The sequence below is a fragment of the Hipposideros armiger genome, unplaced genomic scaffold (assembly GCF_001890085.2).
Source record: "Hipposideros armiger isolate ML-2016 unplaced genomic scaffold, ASM189008v1 scaffold_822, whole genome shotgun sequence".
NCBI lineage: Eukaryota > Metazoa > Chordata > Mammalia > Chiroptera > Hipposideridae > Hipposideros > Hipposideros armiger.
The window spans coordinates 165,339-191,720 of NW_017732172.1; the positions used below are offsets into that span (position 1 = coordinate 165,339).

At 37.2% G+C, this 26,382-nt stretch overlaps 1 protein-coding gene across 1 annotated transcript in view; it reads left to right on the top strand.

Moving 5' to 3' along the window:
• ATP6V1H (ATPase H+ transporting V1 subunit H) overlaps positions 1-26,382 on the top strand; it is a 140,092-nt gene that overhangs the window by 53,282 nt on the left and 60,428 nt on the right. The window contains exons 10-11 of the mRNA XM_019629004.1: positions 5,354-5,479; positions 25,145-25,246. Coding sequence (XP_019484549.1) covers positions 5,354-5,479; positions 25,145-25,246 — 228 coding nt within the window. The remainder of the gene's footprint in view (positions 1-5,353; positions 5,480-25,144; positions 25,247-26,382) is intronic.

Below are 26,382 nucleotides of genomic sequence, written 5' to 3' on the forward strand. Positions count from 1 at the left end.
GCCCCCTTCGCCCATGCTCCTACCCCCCTCATCTGGCAACCATCAAAATGCTCTCTGTATCTATGAGCTTGTTTCTGTTTTGTTGCTCATTTATCCTGTTCTCTAGATTCCACATATAAGTGAAATCATATGACATTAGCCTTTCTCTGTCTGACATATTCCACTCAAGCACAGTGCCATCTAGGTCCATCCATGTTGTTGCAGTTGGCAAGATTTCATTCTTTTTTATTGCTGAGTAATATTCTATTGTTTATATGTACCACCTCTTCTTTATTCATCCATTGACAGACACCTGGGTTGACTCTATATCTTGGCTATTGTAAATAATGCTGCGGTGAACATATGGATACATATGTCCCTTCGAAGTACTATTTTGGGTTTCTTCAAATAAATACCCAGAACTGGAATGATGGTCTCCTGTTACAGTGTTTGTTTTAAAGTCTATTTTGTCTAGTATAAGTATTGCTACTGCAGGTTTTTTTTGGTTTTGTTTTCATTTCAATTTTCATGAGATATCTTTTTCCCAACTCTTTACTTTCAGTCTATGTTTCTTTTGATCTGAAGTCAATATCTTGTAGGCAGCATATGTAAGTTTTGTTTCCATTCAGCCAACCTATGTCTTTTGATTGGAGCATTTAATCCATTTACAGTTAAAGTAATTGTTTATTGATATATGTTATTGCTATTTTATTAATCATATTTTTTATTCCCCCTCACCCTCCTTCTTCTTCTTAAAGAAATCCCTTTAACATTTCTTGTAATACTGGTTTGGTTGTGATGAACTCATTTAGCTTTTTCTTGTCTGGGAAGCTCTTTACCTGTCCTTTAATTCTAAATGATAGTTTTGCTGGGTAGAGTAATCTTGGTTGTAAATCTTTTCTTTTCATCACTTTGAATATTTCATGACAATCCGTTCTGGCCTGCGAAGTTTCTCTTGAGAAATCAGCTGAGAGTCTTATGGGAGCTCCCTTGTAGGTAACCAACTGCTTTTCTCTGGCTTTTTTTAAGATTCTCTCTTTGTCTTTAACCTTTGGCATTTTAACTATGATGTGTCTTGGTGTTGGCCTGTTTGGCTTCATCTTCTTTGGGATTCTGTGTTCTACCTGGGCTTATATGTTATTTCCTTTTCCAGGTTAGGGAAGTTTTGTGTCATTATTTCTTAAATAGGCTTTCAATTCCTGCTATCTCTTCTCCTTCTGGCACCCCTATGCAAATGTAGATATGCTTGCTATTTTAATGTCCCAGAGGCCCCTTAAACTGTCCTTTTTTAAAATTATTTTTCTTTTTGCTGTTCTGTTTTCTGCTATCTTATCATCCAAGTTCCTGATACTATCCTCTGCTTCACCTAGTCTACTGTTGATTCCCTGTAAGAACTTTTCATTTTTGTTACTGTATTCTTCATTTCTGACTAGCTCTTTTTTATGTTTTCTATCTCCATTTTTATGTTTCCTATTTCATTGTTGAAGTTCATGAGAACATTGAGCACCCTCATAACCAATGTTTTGAACTCTGCATCTGGTAGATTGCTTGTTACCATTTTGTTTGGTTCTTTTTCTGAATCTTTGTTCTTTTCTTTCATTTGGGACACGTTTCTTTGTGTGCCCACTTTGGTTGCCTCCGTGTATTTGTTTCTATGTAATAGGTTGAGTTGCTATGTCTCCTGGTCATGGTAGAGTGGCCTTATGTTGTAGGTGTGCTGTGGAGCCCCGTGACACAGTCTCCCCGTTCACTTGAGCCAGGTGTTCCAGGTGTGTCCCTTGTATGGGTTGTGTGTACTCTCTTGTTGTATTTGAGCCTTGGTTTCTCTTTCCATATCAGTGGGAGAGATTGACCCTAATGTTTTCTAGTTGTGAAGAGTAGCCGTGACTACAGTGGAGGAAGTGTTTTGCAGGGGCTGACCCTACATATCAGGATTTGCTTTAGTAGGACTCTGGTGCCTGCTCAGTCTTCCCTTTGTGTGTGTTGTTTTTGGAGGTGGTTGGGTGGTACTCTGGTTGATCTGAAGCTGGCCATCAGGTGTGTGTGTTGGTTCTGGGGCCTTTTTGGAGGGGCTGTGGTGCAGGCCAAGGTCAGCTGCTACCTGTGTCCCACCCGGGGTCACTTGGTGTGAGTTAAAAAATGACTTATAGATGGTTGCCACTTGTGCTGCTTTTGGCGATGCTTGGGAGAGGTAAGCTACAAATCTAGTCAGGCTGCTGCTATTCCAGGCTTGGGGCTGCTTAGCAAGAGGTACAAAGCACGTTGAGGCCAGATGCTGCTTGTTTGGGGGTTTGTGAACCTTTGAGAGATTTTAGGAAAGACAGCAGCATGAGCCAAGACAGGCCCTTTGTATGGAAAAGCCACTGGAAGTGGCTTGGGTGTGCCTGCAACTTGGGGGTCAGGGTCTCAGGGAATTACCATGGCTATTGTGAATGGTGGTAGTCAAGTTAATGGTGACTCAGATGTGGTGCCTGCCTACATCTGCACACTTGACCAGGGAAGGGCTCAACACAAGAACAGTGGCTTCTGCCAGCACTTGTGTGTGGGACAAAGCTGCCACTCTAGCCATCACCCTGCAACCAGACAATTTAATTTCTCCCTGTATGTATTGGGACCCTCTCGAGCTACTGTCCCAGTTCCGGAGCTCCAGGTGCCAACCCCTTAAGAGGAGCACTTGGGACTCCAGCCGCCCTCTGTCTCACTCAGCCACAATCTCTGCTGGTTTTCACAGCCAGAAGTTTGAGGCCTTTTCTCCCTGGCACGGGAACCCTGGATTGAGCAGCCTGGTGTGCGCCTGGGACCCTCCCTCCTCACGGAGCAACCTCTGCGGCTGGGGTATTCCTCCCAATTTTTTAACTGCTACTCATGGGCGTGGGACTAGTCAGTTCTGTGTCTCTGCTTCTAACAGTCTTGACGTGGCTTCTTCTTTGTCCTTAGTTATAGAACTTCAGTTCAGGTAGTCTTCTAGTTGGTCTCAATGATGGTTGTTCTGTAATTTAGTTGTAATTTTGAGGTCATGAGAGGAGGAAAGGACATTGTTTACCTACTTTGCCATCTTGACTGGAACTCTTGTATGTTCTTCTTTTTAGTTCACACAGGCTGGATATATTGGGCTTCATTTGACCTGTCTAGTATTTTAGGGAAATCTAAATTTGTTACTAAGTATAAACCCAAAAAATTGCACTAAAATGTTTTATCTTCTATTAAATATTGGAGGATATGGAAAAACTGGCTCAACACCATGGCAACAGTAGGTCAGTACTGTGTGTTATTTCTTCCCTTTTGGAGAGGTTCCCACCATTCTCTGTTTCTAATGTCTGTCTGACTGGCTGTACTACCACAGCTTGTTGGCACCACCACAGAACCCTTTGAGAATCTCCTCTGGTTTAGAATCTTTTTAAGCAGTAATAGTTGTTAATTTGTGGAAGAGGCTTGCTTATATATGGAAAGAGTGTTTCTTTCTGCTTTTTTGAAGTTCCTATTTTTATTTATTATAGTAAACATTATGCAAATGATATACATGTGGCAAAGAAAAAAAACAAAACCCTTACACTGTACAGAAGGGACTCCATGTCACTTCCACTATCTTTCCCACCTAGTCCCATCTCCCTTCCTCCTGGTTTATTGTGTGTGCTTCCAAAAAATCTCCTAGTCTCTTTTTACCTGGCATGTGCGCACATGTGCACGTACACACACACACACACACACACACACACACACACACACACAAATGGGCTTCTATATATTGTTCTGGACTTTTTTTTTCTTATTTGATAATATCTTCATGATCTTTCCGATTAACCCATGTATGTTTTATTTTTCAACTATTGATAACATTTTTTAAAGAAATTACTCCTTAGAAATAGGTCTTTGTAGGTGGATTGGGTTTGGGAGCTAGGCTGACTCCAGTTTGAATTGTTTGGTTACTTTCTCCACCTGTGGCCTTGAACAAGATCCCTGAATTTTTAAGTCTCAGTTTCCCTTTTTTTAGCAATACAAATTTAACCTTGTAGGATTTTTGTGAAGTTTTAAATGTCCAACAAATGCCTTCAGTATAGTATGTGTTCCAGAAGTGTATTTACCAGATAATTCAATGTAGCCTATAACCCCAATACCCAAAAACTTTTATGAGATGGGAGGTATCACCCATATCAGTGGTTTGTAATGGAGTTTTGTGGAGGGAGACAAATGATTTTTTGTCTTTCAAATATGAATAAGTTGATTTTAATATAATAAGCTAGCAATAGGCTTGCAGTTTTTATAAATTCTATTTTACTATATTTATTTTAAAATTTAGTTCCTCTGGAATAATTATTTAAGATCCTTTTTAAAAATAAATAATACTAGAAATAATTAGCATTCCAAATTATTTAATCCACATTAACCAATTAGTAGTTACTGATTTTTCATGTTGAATTTGGTATTTGAAAAATATTGCTATTTACATAAAACAAATAGGGATATAGCTGAAAGAGATTTGTCTCTGTTTTTGCTGTTATAGGTTTAGGATATTACTGTTGGCAATACTAATATACTTCTTATTCTAACTGGGCTTACGTTAAATTACTACTTTACTCAACAGGACACTGATCAGTTTAAATCCTGGTTATACTAAATTACCATTTGGTATTAAATGGCTACTTTTAAAAATTCTTACCTGAAAGAAAGTACAAGTATATCTTGTGACTATTTGTCCACTAGCTAAATGAATAATTAAGTAACTTGATACGTACTGAATGATTTTTGAATTAAAGTGCATTGCAGTTTTTTATATGTACACAGGCTTTTTTTGTGTTTAATTAGTCTATAGTGGATCAATTTATTATAGTCTCTTCACTGTTGGTAATCAACATTGTAAAATATTGTACTGATATGTGTGTTTTTGTTTTTGTCATGTAGTTTCCTAGTTTATGACCTTTATTGTATAATAGTAGTAGAACACAGTTTTATTTTATGTTCAAGTTATGTGTAATCTTACCTAAGTTTATATTAATGTATCTAGTGATCTGGCAAATACCGTATTTTAAGTGGTATGGTAGAAACTCTGCTAAATTATCCGATATTTTCCTGATATACATTTATTTATGTATATATTAAGGTAGGGATTTTGAAAGCAAGTGCTCCCTTGAATATCTCATGATGACCATTCACATTTGACAGGAGTATTGGATCTTAGTAGCTATCCTGAATAAATTTCACGTGATTTATAAAGCTTATTTAAGCTGTTTAAACTTTGTTTAATGGTCATTTGTTAATGTACATGGATGGTCAGTACTTTGTAGTTTAGATCATCAGTGAAGATGTTGTATTTTGCTTAATTTTGGAGGATCTCTCAGATTCTTATAAACTTGGGATTTTAAAAAATTTTTTGTAGCTCATTTGATGAATACAGTTCAGAACTTAAATCTGGAAGATTGGAATGGAGTCCTGTGCACAAATCTGAGAAATTTTGGAGAGAAAATGCTGTGAGGTTAAATGAGAAGAATTATGAGCTCTTGAAGTAAGTTTTAAATACCGGTTTACACTTTAAAACCTGTTGTTCCACATCCTCACAAACACATTTTTGTCACTCTTTAAATTTTAGATATTCCATGATTTTAATTTGTACTTTCTTGCTCACTAATGTGGTTGAATATCTTTTCATATGCTTATTAACTATTTGGATATCTTTTTTTCTAGAAGTGCCTGTTCAAGTATTTTATTTATTTATTTTTTAACTTAAAGGAGTTCTGCATGTATTCTGAACATGAGTTTTTTTGTATATATATTCATCACAACTATTTTTTCTTATTGTCACATGATGTTTCACGCTTTAATTTTAATGTAACTCATTTTATTAATCTTTTGCTTTATGGCTAGTGTTTTTTTGTGTCCTGGTTAGGAAGTTTTGCCTACCCAAGGTCATAAAGATACATGTCTGTGTTTTCTGCTGGAAGCTTTATTGTTTAACTTCTCACATTTAGAGCCCCATTTCTTCTGGAACTGGTTTTGGGAGAAGGCATAAAGTGTAGGGGTCAAGATTCAGTTTTTTATTATATGGATATTTTGAACCAGAAGCATTTATTGAAAATAACATTTTTCCCATGCTCTGCAGGGTTCCCTTTTTCATAAAAAGATAACCACATATGTGTAACTGTCTTTTTTTTTTTAATCGATGTATGTATCACGTACCACACAATTCACAATTTAAAGTGTACAAATCAGCAGGTTTTAGTATATTCTCAATATGTGTAACCATCAACACAGTCAACTTTGGAACATTTTCTTTACTTCAAAAAGAAACCTCGAATTTTTTAGTTGTCACTTCTTTACCCATCCACCCAGCCCTAAGCAACCACTAATTTACCATATTTCCCCATGTATAAGACACACTCTTTTCGAAAAATTTGGGGTCTAAAAACTGGATGCATCTTATACAGTGGTTGTATGAGCGCAAAAACAAGTGTGAAAAAAGTGGGAAATGCAAGTAAAAAAAATCTACAACCACTGTATAAGATGCACCCAATTTTTAGACCCCAAATTTTTCGAAAAAGGGTGCGTCTTGTACATGGGGAAATACGGTACTTTCTGTCACTATGGATTTGCCTATTATGCAAATTTCACATGAATGGAATCATATAATATTAGTTCTTTTGTTTCATTTACTATAATGTGTTCAAGGTTCATTTATATTGTAGCACTTATCAGTACTTTATTCTTTTTTATGGTTGAGTAATATTCAATTATATATCACATTTTTTTTATCAACTCATAAGTCAAAGGACATTGGGTTATTATGGAAAATGTTGGTGATAGACATTTGTGTACAAGTTTTTGTGTGAATGTATGTTTTTATTTCTTTATTTTAAAGATTTTATTGGGGAATTGGGGGAGGGGAACAGCGTTGGGGAATCCAGGAAGGGTAACAAACAAGTTGTTGTCCTTTTTGTTCTTCAGTCTAGTTGTGGAGGACGTCACTTTATTGACCCACGATGGTATTATCATTGCGCTCTTCCTGGGTGAGGCAGATCAGTCTCCGGTCACTGGATGGCTGCTCACAGCAGCTCTTGGCAGCTCACGCTGGCTGCTGGCCACTTAAGCCAGCTGCCAGCCACTTATGGTAGCCTCACTGCTGCCTACGCCATCACTGTAGCCCAGCTCCAGGTCGAGCTGTTGTTTACCATCTTAGCTGTAGAGGGCACAGCATCGCTGGCCCTCATATGGGATCTGAACCAGGGCCCTGTTGCTCAGAGCTGGTGTCCCAAGCCAACTCTTAACGAATGCGCCACTCGGCCAGCCCTGTTTTTATTTTTCTTTATTGAGTAGATACCCAAGAGTAGAATTGCTGAATCATACGGTAACTTTATGTTTAAACATTTGAGGAACTGATAGACTGTTTTCCAAAGTGGCTGAACAATTTTATATTCCCACCAGCAGTGTGTGAGGGTTCTGATTTCTGCATATCCTTGTCAACACGTGTTATTGTCTGACTTTTTGATTCTAGCAATCTTAGTGAATGTGAAGTAATATCTCATTGTGGCTTTGGTTTGTATTTCCTTGATGACTAATGAATTCAAGCATCTGTTTATGTGCTTATTCACCATTTTATATCTTCTTTAAAGAAATGTCTATTCAGATTCTTGGTTCATTTTTTTAAGTGGTTTGTCTTTTTATTATTTAGTTGTAAGAGTTTTTTATGTAGTTTGTATACAAGTCTCTCATCTGATACACGATGAGCAGATGTTGTCTCTTTTTTTTGTTATCTTTTTACTTTCTTGGTAGTGTCCTTTGAAGTACAGACATTTTAAAATTTTGATGAAGTCCAATTTATTTATTTATTTTTGTTTTTTCATGCTTTTTGTGTTAAACCTAAGAATTCATTGACAAAACTAAGGTTATGAAGATTTACTCTTATGTGTTCTGTAATATTTTTATAATTTTAACACTTACATTTAGATCTTTGATCGGTTTTGTGAGGTAAGGGTCCAACTTCATTTTTTATTTATTTATTTTTTTAGCTGAGCCATCCTGCCACCTGATGGCAGCTCAGCAGCTGCTCAGCTCGGGCCAGGACTCGAACCGCTGTTGCTCAGAGCTCAAACTCTTGAGCGAGCTCTTAACCAACTGAGCCACTCGGCCGGCCCTCATTTTTTTTTTTTTTTTTACTTATGGCTATCCATTTGTCCTAGTAACATTTGTTGAAAAGAGTATTCTTTCCTCCATTGAATTGTCTTGGTATTCTTACTGAAAATCAGTTGACTATAGACACATGGGTTTGTTTCTGGACTCTCAATTCTATTCAAGTCTATATAACTATCCACATTCAAGTCTATATAACTATCAACACAGTACCACACTGTGTTGATTACTGTTGCTTTATAGTATGTTTTGAAATCTAGAAGTGTGCATCCCCTACTTGTTCTTTTTTTGTGAGTGTGTCTTAATTTATTTAATCAGTCTCTTATTGATGCCATATCTTGCTGTTACAATGTAAGCATTACTATATATACACCTTACTGTAACTTTTAAAAATTAATGGACTTTAATTTTTAGAATAATTTTAGGTTTATAGAAAAATTGAGGAGAAAGGACATAGAATTCTCATATATCCTCTGTTTCCCCACCACAAACAGTTTCCCCTATTTTTAACATCTTGCCTTAGTGCTTAGTGTGGTGCATTTGTTACAATTGATGAACCAATATTTATACATTATTTGTAAATGAAGTTCATAGTTTACATTAAGGTTCATGCTTTCTGTTGTACAGTTCATTCTGGATTTTGACAAATGCATAATATTACGTATCACCCATTACAGTATGATGCAAAATAGTTTCACTGCCCTAAAAATTCCCTATATTTCACCTATTTATTTCTCCCTTTCTGCTGCTCCCTGAACCCCAGCAATCTCTGATCTTTTTACTATTTCTATATTTTTGCCCTGTTCAGAATGTCAAACAGTTGAAATCAAACAGTATATAACCTTTTTAGACTGCATTCTTTCCCTTAGCAATATGCATTTAAAGTTCCTCCATGTTTTTTTGTGGCTTGATAACTCATTTCTTTTTATCTATCACTGAATATTCTATTCTATGACTGTATCATAGTTTGTTTATCCATTGAAGCATATCTTCATTGCTTCAAAGTGTGGCAGTTATGAATAAAGTTGATATAAATGTCCATGTACAGGATTTTGTATGGACAAGTTTTCAAATCATTTGGGTAAATATCATGGTAGCTTGATTGCTGGATTATATGATAAAATAATGTTTAGTTTTGTAATAAACTGCTGAACTGTCTTCCAAAGTGACTGTACTGTTTTGCATTCTCTCTAGCAATGAATGAGAGTACCTGTTGTCAGTGTTCAGGATTTTGGCCATTCTAATAGGAGTGTAGTGGTATCTCATTGTTTTAATTTGCATTTTCCTGATACATCATGTTGATCATATTTTCATATGTTTATTTGCCATCTGTTTATCTCTTTTGGTGAGGTGTCTGTTCAGGTCTTTTAACAACTTTTAAATTGTGTCATTTATTTATTGTTGAATTTTAAGAGAGCTTTGTGTATTTTGGATAGAGGTCCTTTATTAGATATGTTCTTTGCAAATATATTCTCCCCATCTCTGGCTTTTCAATCTTTTTATAGTGTGTTGCAAACCAGAAGCTTTAAATTTTAATGAAGTCCAACTTATCAGTGTTTTATTTCACAGATTACACTTTGTTGTTGTATCCAAAAAATCATTGCCATACCCAAGGTTGCCTAGATTTTTTCCTCTTTAGAATCAGCTTCTTGATAGCCACAACATAACTTGCTTGGATTTTGATTGGAATTGCATTGAATCTATCTATATATGAAGTTGAGAGAAACTGACATCAATATGGAATCTGTCTCCATTTATTTAATTTTTCTTCGATTTCTTTCATCAGAATTTTTTAGTTTTCCTCATGTAGATTTTGTACATATTTTGTTAGATTTATACCTAAGTATTTCATTTTTGGGGAGTGCTAAATAAATGGTATGTTTTAAATTTCAATTTTTATTTGTTCATTCTGGTAATGTAAGAAAGCGTTCAAATTTTGTATATTAACCACATATCCTACAACCTTGTTATAACTGCTTATTAATTCCAGGAATTTTAAAATTAATTCTTTTGAATTTTTACTTAGACCATGATGTCATCTGTAAATACACGTTTATTTCTTCCTTCCCAATCTATGTCTTTTCTTTTCTTTTCTTTTCTTGTCTTATTGCATCAGTGAGTCCTTCCAGTATGTGTTGAGGAGTGGTGAGGAGACATTCTTGCCTTGTTCTGATCTTACAGGAAAACTTCTGGTTTCTCATCATTAAGTTTGATGTTAGCTGTTAGGTTTTTTGTAAATGTTCTTTATCAAGGTGAGAAAGTTCTATTTTTTGCTGGGAGTTTTTTTTTTTAATCATTAATGGGTATTGAATTTTGTCAAATGATTTTTCTGTACCTATTGATATGATCATGTGATTTTTATTCTTGGTCTGTTGATGTGATGGGTTACATTTATATATTCTTGAATATTCAATCAGCTTTGCATACCTGGAATAAATTCGACTTAGTTGTCGTACATAATTCTTTTTATACACTGTTTTATTTGATTTGATGCTATTTTGTTGAGGATTTTTGCATCCATGTTCATGAGTGATATTGTCTGTAATTTTTCTTTCTTGTGATGTCTTTGTTTAATTTTGGTGTTATGGATGCTGGCTTCATAGAATGAGTTAGGGAGTGTTCCCTGTGCTTCTATCTTCTGGAAAAAGTTGTAGAGAATTGGTATCATTTCTTCCTTAATTGTTTGGTAGAATTTGCTAGTGAGATCATCTAGGCCTGTTGCTCTGTTTTGGAAGGTTATTAATTATTGCTTTAATTTCTTTAACAGCTGTTGCTTCAATTTCTTTAACAGATATGTATTTTTAAAGATACCTATTCAGATTATGTGTTTTTCTTTGGATGGGCACTGTGAGGACCCCCATATGGCTGGGTCTCTAGCAGTTTTTATCTTTCAAGCTAGTCCTTACTCAGTCTCTAGCAATTAGTGAATTACACTTAAAGTATTCCTACTAGTTGATCGATCCAGCAGCAGTTTCTACTTCCAGTTATCTGTGAGTCGCTGTATTTGCCTGTCTCTTTAGCTTATGAGGCTATGGGACCTCAGTTCTCACTTGGATCTAAGAAGAGGTGTTGATTTTCAGTTTGTTCCGCATTTTCTTCTTGTGAGGATAAGAGTGATAATGTCCAAACTCTTTACATGTTGAACTGGAAACTGGCAGTCTGTATTTTTTTTTCAAGGTGATTTTGGTTCTTCTGGGTCCCTTGTCATTTCATATGAATTTTAGAATCACCTTGTTAAAGTCTGTAGAGAAGCTGTTTGGGATTAGGGATTGTGTTGAAGCTGTAAATCAATTTGGGCAGTATTGCCATCTTAACAATATTTAGTGTTCAGATCCATGAACATGGGATGCGTTCTCATTTATTTAGATCATATTTAATTTCTTACCAACAGTGTTTTGTAGTTTTCAGAATATATTTTGCATTTTGGTTTTGCTAAATTTATTTCTAAAAAATTTTGTCATGCCATTGTAAATGGAACTGTTTTCTTAACTTCATTTTTGATTGTTACAAGTTTAGAAACTGTAGAAATACAGTTGATTTTATATTGCTCATATTATGCAATCTTTGTGAGCTCTTTTAATTGGTTTTAATGGGGTTTTTTTTGAGTGGATTCATTTCAATTTCTATATATAAGATTTCATGTGTGAATAGAAATAGTTTTACTTCTCACTTTCCAATCTGAAATTTTTTATTTCTTTTTCTTGCCTAATAACTCTGCCTAGAATATCTACTATGCAAATGTCTTCCAGAATTCTTTATTCTGTTTCATCATTTATTTGTCTGTTCTTGCTCCAGTACTACATTAATTGCTGTACTTTATAGTAAGTCTTGGTATCTTGACAGCATGATGAGCACTCCAAATTTGTTCTAAGCGGTGCCTCAGGTGGCTCTTTGAATTTCTATATGCATTTTAGAATAAACTAAACAGTTCTAGTAGAATTTTGGTTGGAATTGAATTTATAATTTAATCTAGGAGGAATTTTTAAAATGTGTGGGTCTGCAGTCCATGAACATGGAATATCCTTTCATTTATATAGGATTTTCTTCAAATAATGTTATGATCTTGTCAATCTTTCATTAGATTTATTCTTATGTATTTGATTTTTTGGCATTCCTGTAGATTGTGACATTTAAATTTTTTTGTTTTCTATTTAAGCTTCAGTAGAACTTTTTGTGATGATAAAAATAACTTATGTGTGTGCTGTTCAGTACAGTAGTGTCTAAAGAACACTTGAAATGTTGGTGTGACTGAGAAACTGAATTTTTAATTTAATGTAATTATAATCAGTTTAAATTTAACTAGCTCATGTGGCTAGTGACTGTTCTATTGAGCAGCACAGTTTGAGTCAGGTTTATGGAAATACTGATAGAAACATTTCTGTGTTGGAAGTCAGGTTACTACTCAGCTTCCTTCGCTGTAAGCTTGGTATTTGATTTTCTCAAGTAATTTAGTAAATATTTGTTCCTTTGGCTTTCCACTTCAGTATTTTGTTATTATTGTTTAATTTTCCATATTGTCCTTTCTTGGGGGTTTATGCTTTAAGAAGAAAAAGTAATCATTTTATCATCATTTTAATGAGATGTCTAGAAGGAGCAGAGGGGGTATATACATGTGCCCAATAAACACTTTCAGGCAGATCTGTTTCTGTTATTTAGACTGTATTTTCTATGTATTACCAAATATGACACATTTTTTATGATTGAATATAAACATTTTACTGTTTATTACCCTGAAATCATTTTAACCTTTCCTTTTTAATTTTTTTATTAGTTTCAGGTGTACAAAACAATGTAATAGTTATACATTTCACCCCTCACAAAGTGATTACTCCCTCCCCCCAATCTATTGCCCCTCTGATACTGTATATATCTATTACAATTTCATTGACTCTGTTCTCTATACTATACTCCATATCATATATATATATATATATATATATATATATATATATATATATATAAAATTATAGTTGATATACAATATTTTTCAACTTCAGCTTCAGGTGTACACTGCAATAGTCAAGCATCTACACTATCCATGAAGTGGTCTCCCTAAAAAGACATGTGCCCATCTGACACCCTATAAAATATTTATATTATTGATTATATTCTCCAAACTGTCTTTCATATCCTGTTACAATAGCGTAGTTACCAATTTATGCTGTCTAATCCCTTCCCCTTCTTCCTCATCCCCACCCCTTTATTATTATGTAGTGTCCTTCTTTGTCTTATTGTAGTCCTCATTTTAAAGTCTATTTTGTCCAAAATAAGTATTGGTACTCCAGCTTTTTTCTCGTTTCCATTTGTGTGAAATATCTTATTCCAACCCTTTACTTTCAGTCTGTGTGTGCTTTTGATCTGAGTTGAGTCTTGTAAATAGCATATGCATACGTCCTGTTTTCTTATCCACTCAGCCACTTTATGTATTTTGATTGAAGCATTTAGCCCAGTCAAGTTTAAGGTGATTATTGATAGGTACATATTTATTGCCATTTTGTTATTCGTATTTCTGCTCTTCCTTTGTTAGTTTGTTTTGTCCTTTCCTCTGTTTAAAAAAGCCCTTTTAACATTTCCTGCAGTGCTGGCTTGGTGATAATGAATTCCTTAAGCTTATCCTTTTCTGAGAAGCTCTTTATCTCTCCTTCAATTTTAAGTGTTAGCCTTACTGGATAGAGCAGTCTTGGTTGTAGGCCTTTGTTTTTCATCTCTTTGAATATCTCCTCCCACTTCCTTTTAGCCTGCAGAGTTTCTGTAGAAAAGTCAGTTGATAGTTTTATTGGAGCTTCTTTGTATGTAACCGGCTGTCTTTCTCTTGCTGCTTTTAGGATTCTCTCTTTGTCTTTAACCTTTGCCATTTTAACTATAATGTGTCTTGGTGTGGGCCTGTTTGGGCTCAGCTTGTTTGGAACTCTGCACTTCCTGGGTTTGTATGTCTATTTCCTACCACAGGGTAGGGAAGTTTTCGGTCATTGTTTTTTCAAATATGTCCTCGATCCCTTGCTCCTTCTCTTCTTCTGGTATTCCTATGATGCGAATGTTGTTGCGCTTGATGTTGTCCCACAGGTCTCGTAAACTATTTTCATTGTTATTTATTCTTTTTTCTTTTTGTTGTTCTGATTGGGTAATTTCTGCTAACTTGTCTTGTAAATCGCTGTTTTGGTCCTCTGCTTCATGTAATCTGCTGGTAACTCCTTCGAGTGTGTTCCTTATTTCAGTTATTGTATTCTTTTATTCTGACTGGTTATTTTTTATGATTTCCATATCCTTCTTTATGTTTGCCATGTCTTTGTTGAGCTTCTCACTAAGTTCCTTAAACATTCTTCTCATCAGTGTTCTAAACTCTGTCTCTGATAGGTTGGATACCTCTGTTTCATTTAGTTCCATTTCAAGTGGTTTCTTCTGCTCTTTTATTTGGGACATGTTTCTTTGTTTCCTCATTCTGGCTGTCGCTCTATGATTGCTTCGATGTATTAGGTAGATCACCTATGTCTTTCAGTTGTTGCTGGGTGGGCTTATGTAGTATGTGTCCTTTATATTTGGAATAGATAGTCTCCCTATTCTCCTGTCTCATGTGTTCCAGAGGTGTCACTCTTGATGTTGATCTTTAATTGCTTTTGGCTTGTCAGAGGGTGGGATTGACCCTCAGGCTGATTAGCTGGGACAATTAACTCTGTTCACAGTGTATGAGCTGCTGTGTGTAGGTCGACCGCCTCAGAGGAGACTTGGCTGCTGTGGGCTCTTTTGCCTGTGGAAAATTTCCTTTGAGAGTGCCACTTGTAGGTTCAAGTAGTTAGTACTCTGGTTTGGTGTGACACTGGCCTCTGGGTGTATTAGTTCTGGTGTCTCTTGGGTGGGGCTCCCACTCAGAGCCATTTCAAACCTGCCTGTTACCAGTCTGTAGCTACCTGGTAGGTGCCTCAAGGCTGTATTCAGTTTTTTGCTGCCCGTGCTGGACCTGGTGTCATGTGGGGATGGTCTCTGTGCGAATTGAAGCTGGCTACCACCACTATTGGTCCTAAGGCAATTTAGCAAAAGGCCTAGGGCCCCGTAGGCCTGTAGCCACCTATCACTTGCCCGTAAGGCCCAACTATTGAAAGAGGCTCTTTAGTAGGAGCATGTGTCTGGCTATTTGACCTGTTGTTGAGTGTACCCTTGGCAATATGGCACTAGCTGGGCAGGATGGAGTTCAAGTGAGTTACGAGATGTGATTGGTTGTTAAGATGTTAAGGCAGATTCAGGTCTTATGTGAATAGCTGGCTTGTGACCCCCTTGTATATTGTCCCAAGAGCACTATAGCCAGCCTCCACCTTATGCTCACAAGTTCCCGAAAGCTCCTCCCCAGTGGATGTGGTGCAGATTTGTGGTCACTGAACACCACCAAACCTTTGGCTGTTGTAAAAAACTTTTCCATGTTTTGTGGGGATAGGGCCATTCACCTGGGCATCCAGACTGCCTCTGGCAATGCAGCTGTTGGTGGGCGAGGTGGTGTTACAGGTGTGTAAAGGCTGTGGTCAGTGGTGTATACAAATTCAGTGTAGTCTCAGCTCCTGGACCAGAGCTAGGCCCACATCCATCCACTTCATAAAACAAAAAGAAAGCAAGGCAAACCTACAACACCAAAAACCAAATACACCCCCACAAAAGCATGATAAACAACGATCAGACAGGAGAAACAAAAGTATATAATAGAGACAAAGTTAGCAGAACAAGACAGAAAATCCATCACCAAAGCAATAACTTGGCAAACAAGCCCGAGAAACAACAATAACAGAAAGAAAACAGATGGAAAAGAGGACAGATAAAGAAAAGAAGACAAAACAAAAAATGAAAAAGGAAAAAAATCCTTTTCACCCACTTTAATCTGCAGACCACTTGCTCAGCAATAGAGAGTCTCAGGGCGACTCAGCACCAGTTGTTGTGGGGAAGGGCCCAGTGCGTTGTGTTCTCAGGCTCACAGTGAGCTCCCTGCAGTTGGCTGCCATGGACTCTGGGACCATGCTCACCACCAAAAATCCCCACAGGTTGCTTTGGGCTATCCGCTGCTGCAAAAACCCTCTATGGCCTGTGGAGGTGGGGGCCAAGCACCAGGGACTCAGGGTGCCCCTGGCAATGCAGCTCTAGGGGGCCAGACCCTTCAGGGCACCATGGGGTGTGGTCAGTGGCCACCACCAAGTCTGAGCAGCTTGAGCTCCTGCACTGGCAACCAGCCCAGACAAAACTCGCCTGGAATACCCTGGCCAGATAGCGCCGGAATGCAGTTCCCAACCCAGTACTCCCAGGAAAACTCCCAGTCTCAGCCTGTCCCAGTCAGCGGCCTGCAGATCAGGTAGAGCAGCCCGACAGCCAGGTGCCATCCTGGAACTCTGCACATGCAGTGCAGATAGCGGGGACCCAAGGCAGCTTGCGCTCTCTCCCACATCTCAACTTGCAGCCTGTTTGAGCAGGCACACACCCTAGAGTCAGGCCTCTCCCTGGCACCATGGCAAAAGCAGCATGCGCACGCACCCTCATCTCAGCCAGCAGTCGCTGAAGCCAGAGCTCATCCTATAGTCAGGCACTACCCCAGCTATGCAGCACAAGCAGTGGGGAGAGCAGAACCAAGGCAGCATGCGCTTGTGCACGCACGTGCACACCTCCTTTGATTCCTTAGACCAGTGGGGTCCTGAATCTGACCCTCTGTGGGAGGGCCCATCCCTGAAGACATGGTGCCCTCCTGTATGCTACTTGTGTGCAAGCTCCACATGGGAAACAGTGGTTCGCAAACCTCCAGCTCCCGCGTCAAAGGCGCTCAGTACAGTCCTTCCCCACAGGCTCCTTAGCCCCCGCACACGGAGTGACTCCCTCCACTGGGGACCGGTGAGTGCTCACCAGCAAGTGAGTTCATGTGTCACTTCCACAGGAGGGCGACTGGGTCTCTTGCCACCCACTGCCCCACTGAGTTGAGCAAAGAGAGTCCTCACCAATTTTTACTACCGGCTATCGTGCAATTCCTCTTTCCAGCAAAGGAACTCTGTGCTGGGGAGCCAGGCGTGGGGCCGGAGGGTCCCGCCCCCAACCTCTGCCACTGAGGTGACCCTTGCGGAGTTTGTTCTGTCTCCATAGGCCTGGAGTCAGCATGTGTCACGTCTCCGCCCCTACCAGTTTCAGTGTGGCCTCTTCTTTAAATCCTCAGTTTCAAGATTCTGTTCATCTAGTGTTCAGATAACTTCCGAGGTTGAATGTTGTATAAATTATTTGTAATTTTGGTGAGATCCTTGGAGGCAGTTGGCACAGCACCCGTCTAGTCCTCCATCTTAGCTCCGCCCCCTTTCTTTTTTTATTTTAACCTGATAAATTATTTATATTTACACAAAGTCGCAAACCAAAGTGAGTGGTTGGTAGATATTGGCAGGACTGATGGAGAGTAGATAAGGGCGAAGGTGTGGATTATCTTCAGCGTTGTTTCACCACTTTGAGTTTTTAACAACAAAATGAGCTCAAACAATGCTTTTTTAAATAGTCTTTGGAAAACCTGTATAATGGAAGAGAGGTTCTTGCAAATTATTACTAACTCATCACATGTATTTTCATTATGATACATTTAAAGAGCATTTTGAAGTACTTTTGGTTTTCTAACATTAGATTGTAATTTTTATGGCTCCCTTGAATTACTCCCCTTATCTTTGCATGACCCTTTGTGATTTTTCTGAATAGCCAGAAGCAGTGGCATGTGGTACTATAGTTTTCTTGTATGCTTATGTGATGAGAAATGTAAAGTTATTGTTTGTGTTTAGTTTTTATTCCCTTATCTGCATGGGGATGATTGACAGAAGTGGCATACTACTGCTGCCCTTCAAACTAGCTGATGAAATATATACATTTGGAATCTTTATTTTATTCTGCTATTAAAAAAGCACAGTGCATACTGGCCTTTTTATCTATGGAGAACTGCACATAAATCAGACTCTGACCTATTTTCCAGGTAATTCAAAACTTAGCAAATATGTATACGTTCATTTTTTTCCTTTATTACTTTTAATAGAAATAAGAGAATACTTTGTAATCTTATATGTTAGAATTCTGAAATAACTGTATTTTGAATATTTTGAAATATATAAGAAACTATGCAGACTATTGTTAAGACAAAAGCAAAAACTGAGGGAGCAAGCAAGTTTATAAAAATGAAGAAAAACAAAGAGCAAGAGCAAATTTGTGGAGTGAGTAATTAGAATAATAATGTAAATTCTATTTTGGATTTGAATAGACACTTGAAGACTACATTTCTGGCAAAGGTCAGAGTCAATATTCACGTTTAATCTGACTCCATAACTGTGATACGTTGCTGTCTTGATCCCGTTGGAGTATCTGATAGAATCTGGGCCTGTGGCCAATGTGACAATAGACATTTGAGTCATGATTGATGATTCCATGGTTGATATGACAACTGTATTCAGAGATGATTCGGGGAAAGCATTCTCTTTGCCTGCCACATGAATCTCTTTTTGAATCTATTCTTTGGAACATTTTTATTGCTGATTTGAAGTAGAAAGAGAACACATGCTTAGCAATTTACATATAAAGGTACTTTCATTTTGCTAAGATATTTAGCAGACTAAATGGCCCTAAAGGTAACATTAAAATCATTTCTGTGTTTACTAGGAGATTTGACTAGAAAGTCTGTGTGATTACTTCTAATTCTAACAATCTTTGATTCTAAAAATATGCTTTTAAATGTTTATGGAGATCTTGTTAAAATGCAAATTCTAACTTAGTAGGTCTAGGGGTGGGTCTGTGATTTAGCATTTTCAGCAAGTGTCCAGGTGATACTGATGCTGTTGGTTTGCAGATCTAATTTTGAGTACTACGGATCTCAGCCATATGGAGAATGGTTCAGGTCACTGAATGTGGTAAAGGCCCAGGCTTTGTGAGTCATTCAGTCTCTGTCACAACTACTCAACTCTTTCCTTGTAGTGCCAAAGCAGCCATGGACAGTGAGCGAGCTAATGGGTGTGGCTGTGTTCCACTGAAACTTTATTTATAAAAATGATGGCTGCCAGGTTTGAACTTCATCTGTTGTGCTCTTAAGGACTTTTAGGTTAATATTATTTTCTTACTGTTTCATAAAATAATTTAATAGAATATCAAAATAATAAAAATAACAGCAAAGTAATTTAATCTTTTGAAATTATTAAAATGTTTCAAGTCAATTAAATTAAGCTTAATTTAAAAATAATTTGCAAGTTGGCCCTTTAAAAAGAACATTTAAGAATTTAAAAATATAAATGTGTGGGAGATTTGACTGTATGTCTGTTTTTTCTTAGTGGGTTTTCATGTGCTTGAGTTGAATGAACTGCCATCAGGACACTGTTGTGCTTTGTGTGGGCTAGAGTCAGCAGATAATAATTCAAATCTCAGTTTCAACATTTGCTGTGTCCTTAGCAGATTACCTAACTTCTCTAGGTCTCATTTCTTCATTTACAGGTTGCTGCGAGGAATATATTGGGTTGTCGGAAAAGCCATGATGCATGTTTGCAACAAATGGCACTAGTTCATTTTTGGAAGTACCTGAGTCATTTGCATCTATATTATTGCTATGTCATTTGACAGCTGACAGTTCTAGCTTCATTCTAAAAAAAATTGAGGGATTTGGTTAGGTTTTGGAGGTTTTACAACAAATTGAAGATGGAAGACCGAAATGTGCATTTTTGCCATATTTTACTGTTTTACTTCCATACAGAGAAGAACATGTGTCAAACTTGTAAAAAGTTGCATAAAGTTTATGATGACAATGCTCTACAAGAACATCAGTGGTAGTGATGGTTCACAAAATTCCGTGCTGGTGATTTTGATCTCAATGACACTCCTCTGTAAGGGAGGCCTACCTAGGCTGATGATGACAAAACAAAGGTATTGGTCGAGTCAAACCCATGTTACACGACACGAGAGATTGCAGAAACATTGAACATCCTTCATTCAAGCATTCACGACCACCTGAAGAAGCTGGGATACCTAAGCAAGCTCGATATTTGGGTTCCGCATGAACTCGAAGTTCATTTGACAGCACGTATAAACATCTGCAATATGCTCATTAAACATGAGGAAAACGATCCTTTTTAAAGCGACTGATAACTGGTGATGAGAAGTGGATTGTTTACAACAATGTGGTGCGCAAATGGTCTTGGTCCTGACATGATGATTTGCCTCAAACGACATCGAAAGCAGACATTCATCAAAGGAAAGTTATGCTCTCAGTGTGGTGGGATTTTAAAGGTATCATGTTTTTTGAGCTCCTACCAAGGAACCAAACAATCAATTTGAATGTGTGCTGTCGGCAATTGGACAGTTTGAATGAATCCATCATCCAGAAACATCTAGAGCTTGTTAATTGTAAAGGAGTTGTGTTCCATTGCGACAATGCGAGACCACACACAAGTTTGATCACCTGTCAAAAATTACTGGAGCTTGGATGGGATGTGTTGCCATACCCACCATACTCACCTGACCTTGCGCCGTCAGTCTTCCACTTGTTTCACTCTCTTCAAAACTCCTTGCATGGTATAATGTTCAATTCAGATGAGGCTGTAAATCAGCACCTTGTTCAGTTTTTCGCAAATAAAGACAGGTCCTTCTATGAACGAGCAATTATGAAGCTCATTGAAAGATGGCAAAAGGTTATCGAACAAAATGGGCAATATATCATTGATTGATCTTTGTTCTTTATATAAATAAATGACCTTTGAAAAACATAGACAAAATATGTCATGACTTTTCGACAACCCAGTATTTACATAAAGTTTGGAACATGCATGTGTATAATAAACGCTCATTCGTTTCTTCAACTTTATTTAGAAATGCAGATTTCCCAGTTAGTCTGGAAAAAGATGTGGAATTATGTCATGATAAAATGATTCCTTGATTGACAGCAAATTTATTTATCAGTGGTTCCTGTTTTTTTTAGAGTATAGCTGTTTGACAGGCTGAGATGATAAAAAAAGGTAGGCAGAGGAACCTTGACCACAGTCTTAGAGGATACTCTAGAAACTAAGTAAGTAAGCTTTATAGATCCATACAGATCTTGAATAAAGCAGAGTTTTGTTAGTTTTAAATATTTGTTTTAATGCAAATGATATTAACAAGGATAGTTGTGATTCAAGCTATTTTCTACTAAAGGTTTTAAGAGATAAGGTTTATATTATGTAAATGAATAGTTTGTATGTTAACAGACATGGTTTCAAAACTTTTTCTTTTTAATTATTTTTAACTTAAAATTCAACTTAATTTTAAATTAGCAATATTAAGGGAAAGGAGCATCCTGGTAAAATTAAGTAACTTTTTTAGGTGTGTGTGTGTGTTACTAAATCTTTGTATTCTAAGTTATATCAAACACCCTGGGCCAAGTCATTCAAATATTCTTGAAGCCGTACAGAACTGAAGTGAAAAGGTTTCTGTACTGCTGTTCTATCTCAAATTCCTCGCCCACAGTAACCAGAGTCAACAGCTGGTATAATCTCCAGTGTTCTTTTGTTCATTGACATACCTGTACCTGCATCTTTATATAGTTATCTATACATGTCACCATACTAAAGGTGTTAGTCTGTGAATTATCTTAACTTACTATGGGTTGGGGTTTCTTAGTCTTTTTATTTTTTTTGTATTTGGCCACTTTATTTCACTAAACCTCCATTTATCTCTATAAAATAGGGAGAACTAATAATCTTAGTAATAGGGATTTGATAAAATGGTGGATGTTAAACTACTTTGCGTACAAAGTTATCATTATTGCAGAGGCACTGCCAGCATGGATGAAGAAATGGAGGACAAAGCCTAACCTTTCTACGTGGCCTCCACTCTCTGGCCTTTTCTCATGGTTACTTTTTAAGATGGTGTATACAGACATCTGTGGGATTTTGAAAATATTTCTGTAGGAAGGATTTCTAGAAATAGAATTGCTGGATCAGAAGGTCTGTGTATTTTAAATTCATTTAGGAGCTGTCAAAATTGTTTTTCCCAATTGATATCACCATTTTATACTTAATGTATTCTTTTTTTCAGTGCATGTTTATTGAGTATCTATTGTATGTCATTACTGTTCTAGGTGTTATAGATACAATGGCAAATAAAAGTTATTATTCTCACTACACATATTTGGGAGAGAAAATAAACAAATAGTTGAGTAAATATATAATATAATGGCTGGTGGTGATTAGTACTGTGAGAAAATAACGCAGGAAGAGGCATGGAAAATAATGAGGAAGGTTACTTATCTTAGGGCAATAGGAGGCCCTTAAGCAAGAGGTGACATTGGAGCTTGCGGGAGCTCCTGCAGGTCCAGGGGTTCCCTCAGGTGGAGACGGCGTCGGCGAGGAAAAGAAGAAAGACGCGCGGAGACACAGGCGTGCTTTCAAGAAGTGTCTCACTTTATTTTTACAGCGTGTCCTTTTTATACTGGACAGTTGACTATTTACATCATTGAGCTCTTTTTCCCAGAGTCAAACTTTTACCCATTAAAAGTCGTTTTTTACATAGTTTCAATGATTCTTCCTTTCCCAGGGTCTATTTTCCTTAAGGTTTGTTTTTCTCAGAGTTTTACTTCCTCACAATGTTTCTGTTACATGGTACAGCCGGATCTCTTCTATACTAATGACTAACTTATCCTAACTATGTTTCAGTTTCTACGATAATGGCCAGAGCTGAGCTCCTGCCTTGGCGCCTAAAGGATGTTTACTACTTAGCAATTATTTCAAACACTACTGGCTAAACAGGATCTTTAAGAATTATAAGGTGCATAACTTGTCTATTACTAAGAAACTAACAGCAAAACAGAATTATCGCAATATGTCTAAAACTCACTTATTCAGTGAAGATACACTAAACAACCAATATAAGAAGGGGTGTCAGATCTTCGTCCTACTGGGGGGCATCCAAAGGGGAATTTAAATTTTTCAAGATGTAAAGCAGTATCTGTTTCTCAGTCAGAGCTTCAGAATTTGTCACAATAGCAGTGTGCTTGGCCATGTCAAACACTGAGGTGCAGCCGGCTCCCAACAGGAGCTGAGAACTGAATAAAAGATATGTTTTTAGTACTCTACTGGGTTAAATTAGCTAATTCTTTAAGCTATAGGTATATACCGGGGGTGCCAAAAAAAAGTACCCATTTTAAGAGATGTTATCTATGTATTACTTTTTGAAGTTGAATTGAATTACAGTAGCAATGTGTAGTATGACTTTTGCTCAAAAGATGGTAACCGAGTGAATGCTGGTATCATTCATTGTATTACAATTTTAATAGTTTTTGCCTTTCTTAAAATGTGTATACATTTTTTTGGTACTGTGTGTGTGTGTGAGTGTAGCCATATATATACACCATATTTCCCCATGTATAGTACGCTCCCATGTATAAGACGCACCTTAATTTGGGGGCCCGAAATTTGAAAAAAAATGTATTACATAAAGTTATTGAACTCAAGTTTTATTCATCATAAAATTCATACAACTCCTCATCACTGTCAAAACTCCCAACCATTAGCTTGTCCTCATCTGTTTCTGATGACGAATCACTGTCTATTTTTTTTTTTAAGATTTTTATTGGGGAATTGGGGGATGGGAACTGCACTGGGGAATTGAGGGAAGGGGAACAGACAAGTTGCTGTCCTTTTGTTCTTCAGTCTAGTTGTGGAGGACATTGCTTCACTGGCCCAAGTTGGCACCATCATTGCGCTCTTCCTGGGTGAGGCAGATCAGTCGCCAGCTTGTGGACGGCCGCTGACTGTGGCTGCTGGCTGCTCACGCTGGCTGCTGGCTACACACGGTAGCCCATGGCAACCCACTGCAGCAGGGGCTGCAGCCTACACCGTCGCCGGGACTCACGGCAGCCCAGCTCCAGGTTGAGCTGTTGTTCAGTATCTTAGCTATAGAGAGCAGTGTCACTGGCCCTCATATGTGGGATCCGAACCGGGGTCCTCTGGCGTCCCAAGCCAGCTCTTAACCAACGCGCCACTTGGTCGGCCCGAAAGCTTTTTTTATATGTTAGCTTTTACCAACCCATTTTTAAAAATTACTCATTCTGATTGGTTTTCAGTTATGCTCCGCTTGTGGAATGAGTTGCAAGGTTTTCTACCTATTTCTCTGACCTTGAGCAGTTTAAATAACATAGGAATTAGACTGTGATCGAATGATCCTTGTGTGGTCGCCAGTTGCACTCATGAGGAAGGCTGTCCTTTCCCAGCTTATTGGATTCTGAGCACTGCAGTCCCCCTTCCCCTTCATTCCCAAAGACATACGCACCTTCCTGAGTAAGAGGAACCTTCTCCTGGAGGTCCTTGAGGAGGAAGAAATCGTGATCATGTTTCCAGGCTTCCAACAGAGGGGAGCGTTGTCTGCTGTTGGTAGTTGGCTCCTCTTCTCAGAAGTACCCATCAGACTCCAGCAGGTGTTTTACTCTGCTTGTATGTTACTCTGGAAAGTGTATTAGGAGGGCAAAGGAGTCAGGATTGTGAATTTAGCCTGCCATCTTCTCCGAAACATTTGCTTGCCGTTATGGATTTAGTTATGTTTTTCAAGTATGTGTTTAAGTCTTTTGTGAGAGTTGGAGCAAGAAAGAGGAAAGATGTGTGTGTTTAGTGCTCAGGCCCCATCTTGATTACAGCTGAAAGTAATTTGCTGCTAATACTAACAAAAGGTTTACAAATGATTTATTTTCAAAATAGCAAGGATCCACTGGTAGTTACACATTAAAATAACATTTACTCGCACTGGAGTTGTCTTTCTTAAGAGAGCAGGAGAGGGAGTCCCTGATATTTGGGAATTTTATGTGGTATACATTATAAACCTGAAAGTAACCTGATATATATGTGTAAAGGTTTGAAAACTGCTAATTTATATGTAACACGTTATGTGTAATATATTATGTATAATAGTGAAATCTGTAGGAAATACGATTATAAACGTCTATTTTTATCTGTATTTATACATGTCTATTTTCAGGAAGATATCTGCATTGTACCTATGCTCTGTTGTGCTCTATAGAAGAATAAAAAATTGATCTCTCTTTGGATTACATTTATTTCAGAATTTTGACAAAACTTCTGGAAGTGTCAGATGATCCACAGGTCTTAGCTGTTGCAGCTCATGACGTTGGAGAATATGTGCGGCATTATCCACGAGGCAAACGGTACGAGACAAACCATTAATTTCATTTGGGTTTCCTGAAACACTCAACATAGAATTCTAACTAATGTGCTTATCTAAAATAGAGTAGTTTAGTAGAGGAACTAATGGAGTATGTGAAATCAAGATTACCATAATTAAAATGGGTAGTATAAAAATATAAGTACACATGCATAATATACTACTATACATTTATAATATACTATAGTGTAGTACCCAACAGAGATCACATTAGAAATTTCATGTTCAGGATTTTCTTCGGTTTGTGTGATTTAATTCAATAGCTATTTTGTGAGGTCTGGTTATTTTTCAACTACTATATATATAGTTACAGAGGTGAGTTAGACATTGTTATTGAACTCAGTAGGTTTAAAGTATAAAAAGAAATATAACACCTAAAAGAAAAGTTACAGTAGATGTATAATAATAGAATTAATATACATATTTCAGAGCATTGAAGAGAGATTCCATGTGGGAGGAGACAGATAAGGCTTTACAGAAGATGTACTGGCCACATAATTTAATTTAAAATCACTTAGGTTCATTACCAACAAAAAGATAGATAGCTTTTTTATTTTTTATTTATTTTATTATTATTATTATTTTAACTTTAAATCTTCTAATAGTCACTTTAGTTTTTTTCTTTTTGTTAAATTTTTATTAAATTTATTGGGATGACATTGGTTAGTAAAATTATATAGGTTTCAGGTGTACAATTTTATAACACATCATCTATCTATTGCATTGTGTGTTCAACACCCAGAGTCAGTTCTCCTTCCATCACCATATATTTGACCCTCTTTACCCATTTTTAAGATCCTCCCTCCCCCTTAATTTTTAAAATAAGAGATCAAAGTGCCAATATTAAAGGAGAAAACATTACATGGGACAAAGGGCTGTTTAATGGTTGTTTGGAAAAGCAGGAATGCATAGTGTTTTGGTTTGAATTGTTGCTTTTCTACTTGCTAATTGGTTTGCAAATTTATAAAACTAGGATGATAATCATATTCCTTTCTCACAAAGTTGATGTGAGGATTAAATGAGTCAATCCAAGTCAGTGATTAGAACAGTGCTAAGAAGTACATAGTAAACTCTCAGTAAGTATTAGCTACTTTTATTATTATTAATGTTAATATTTTA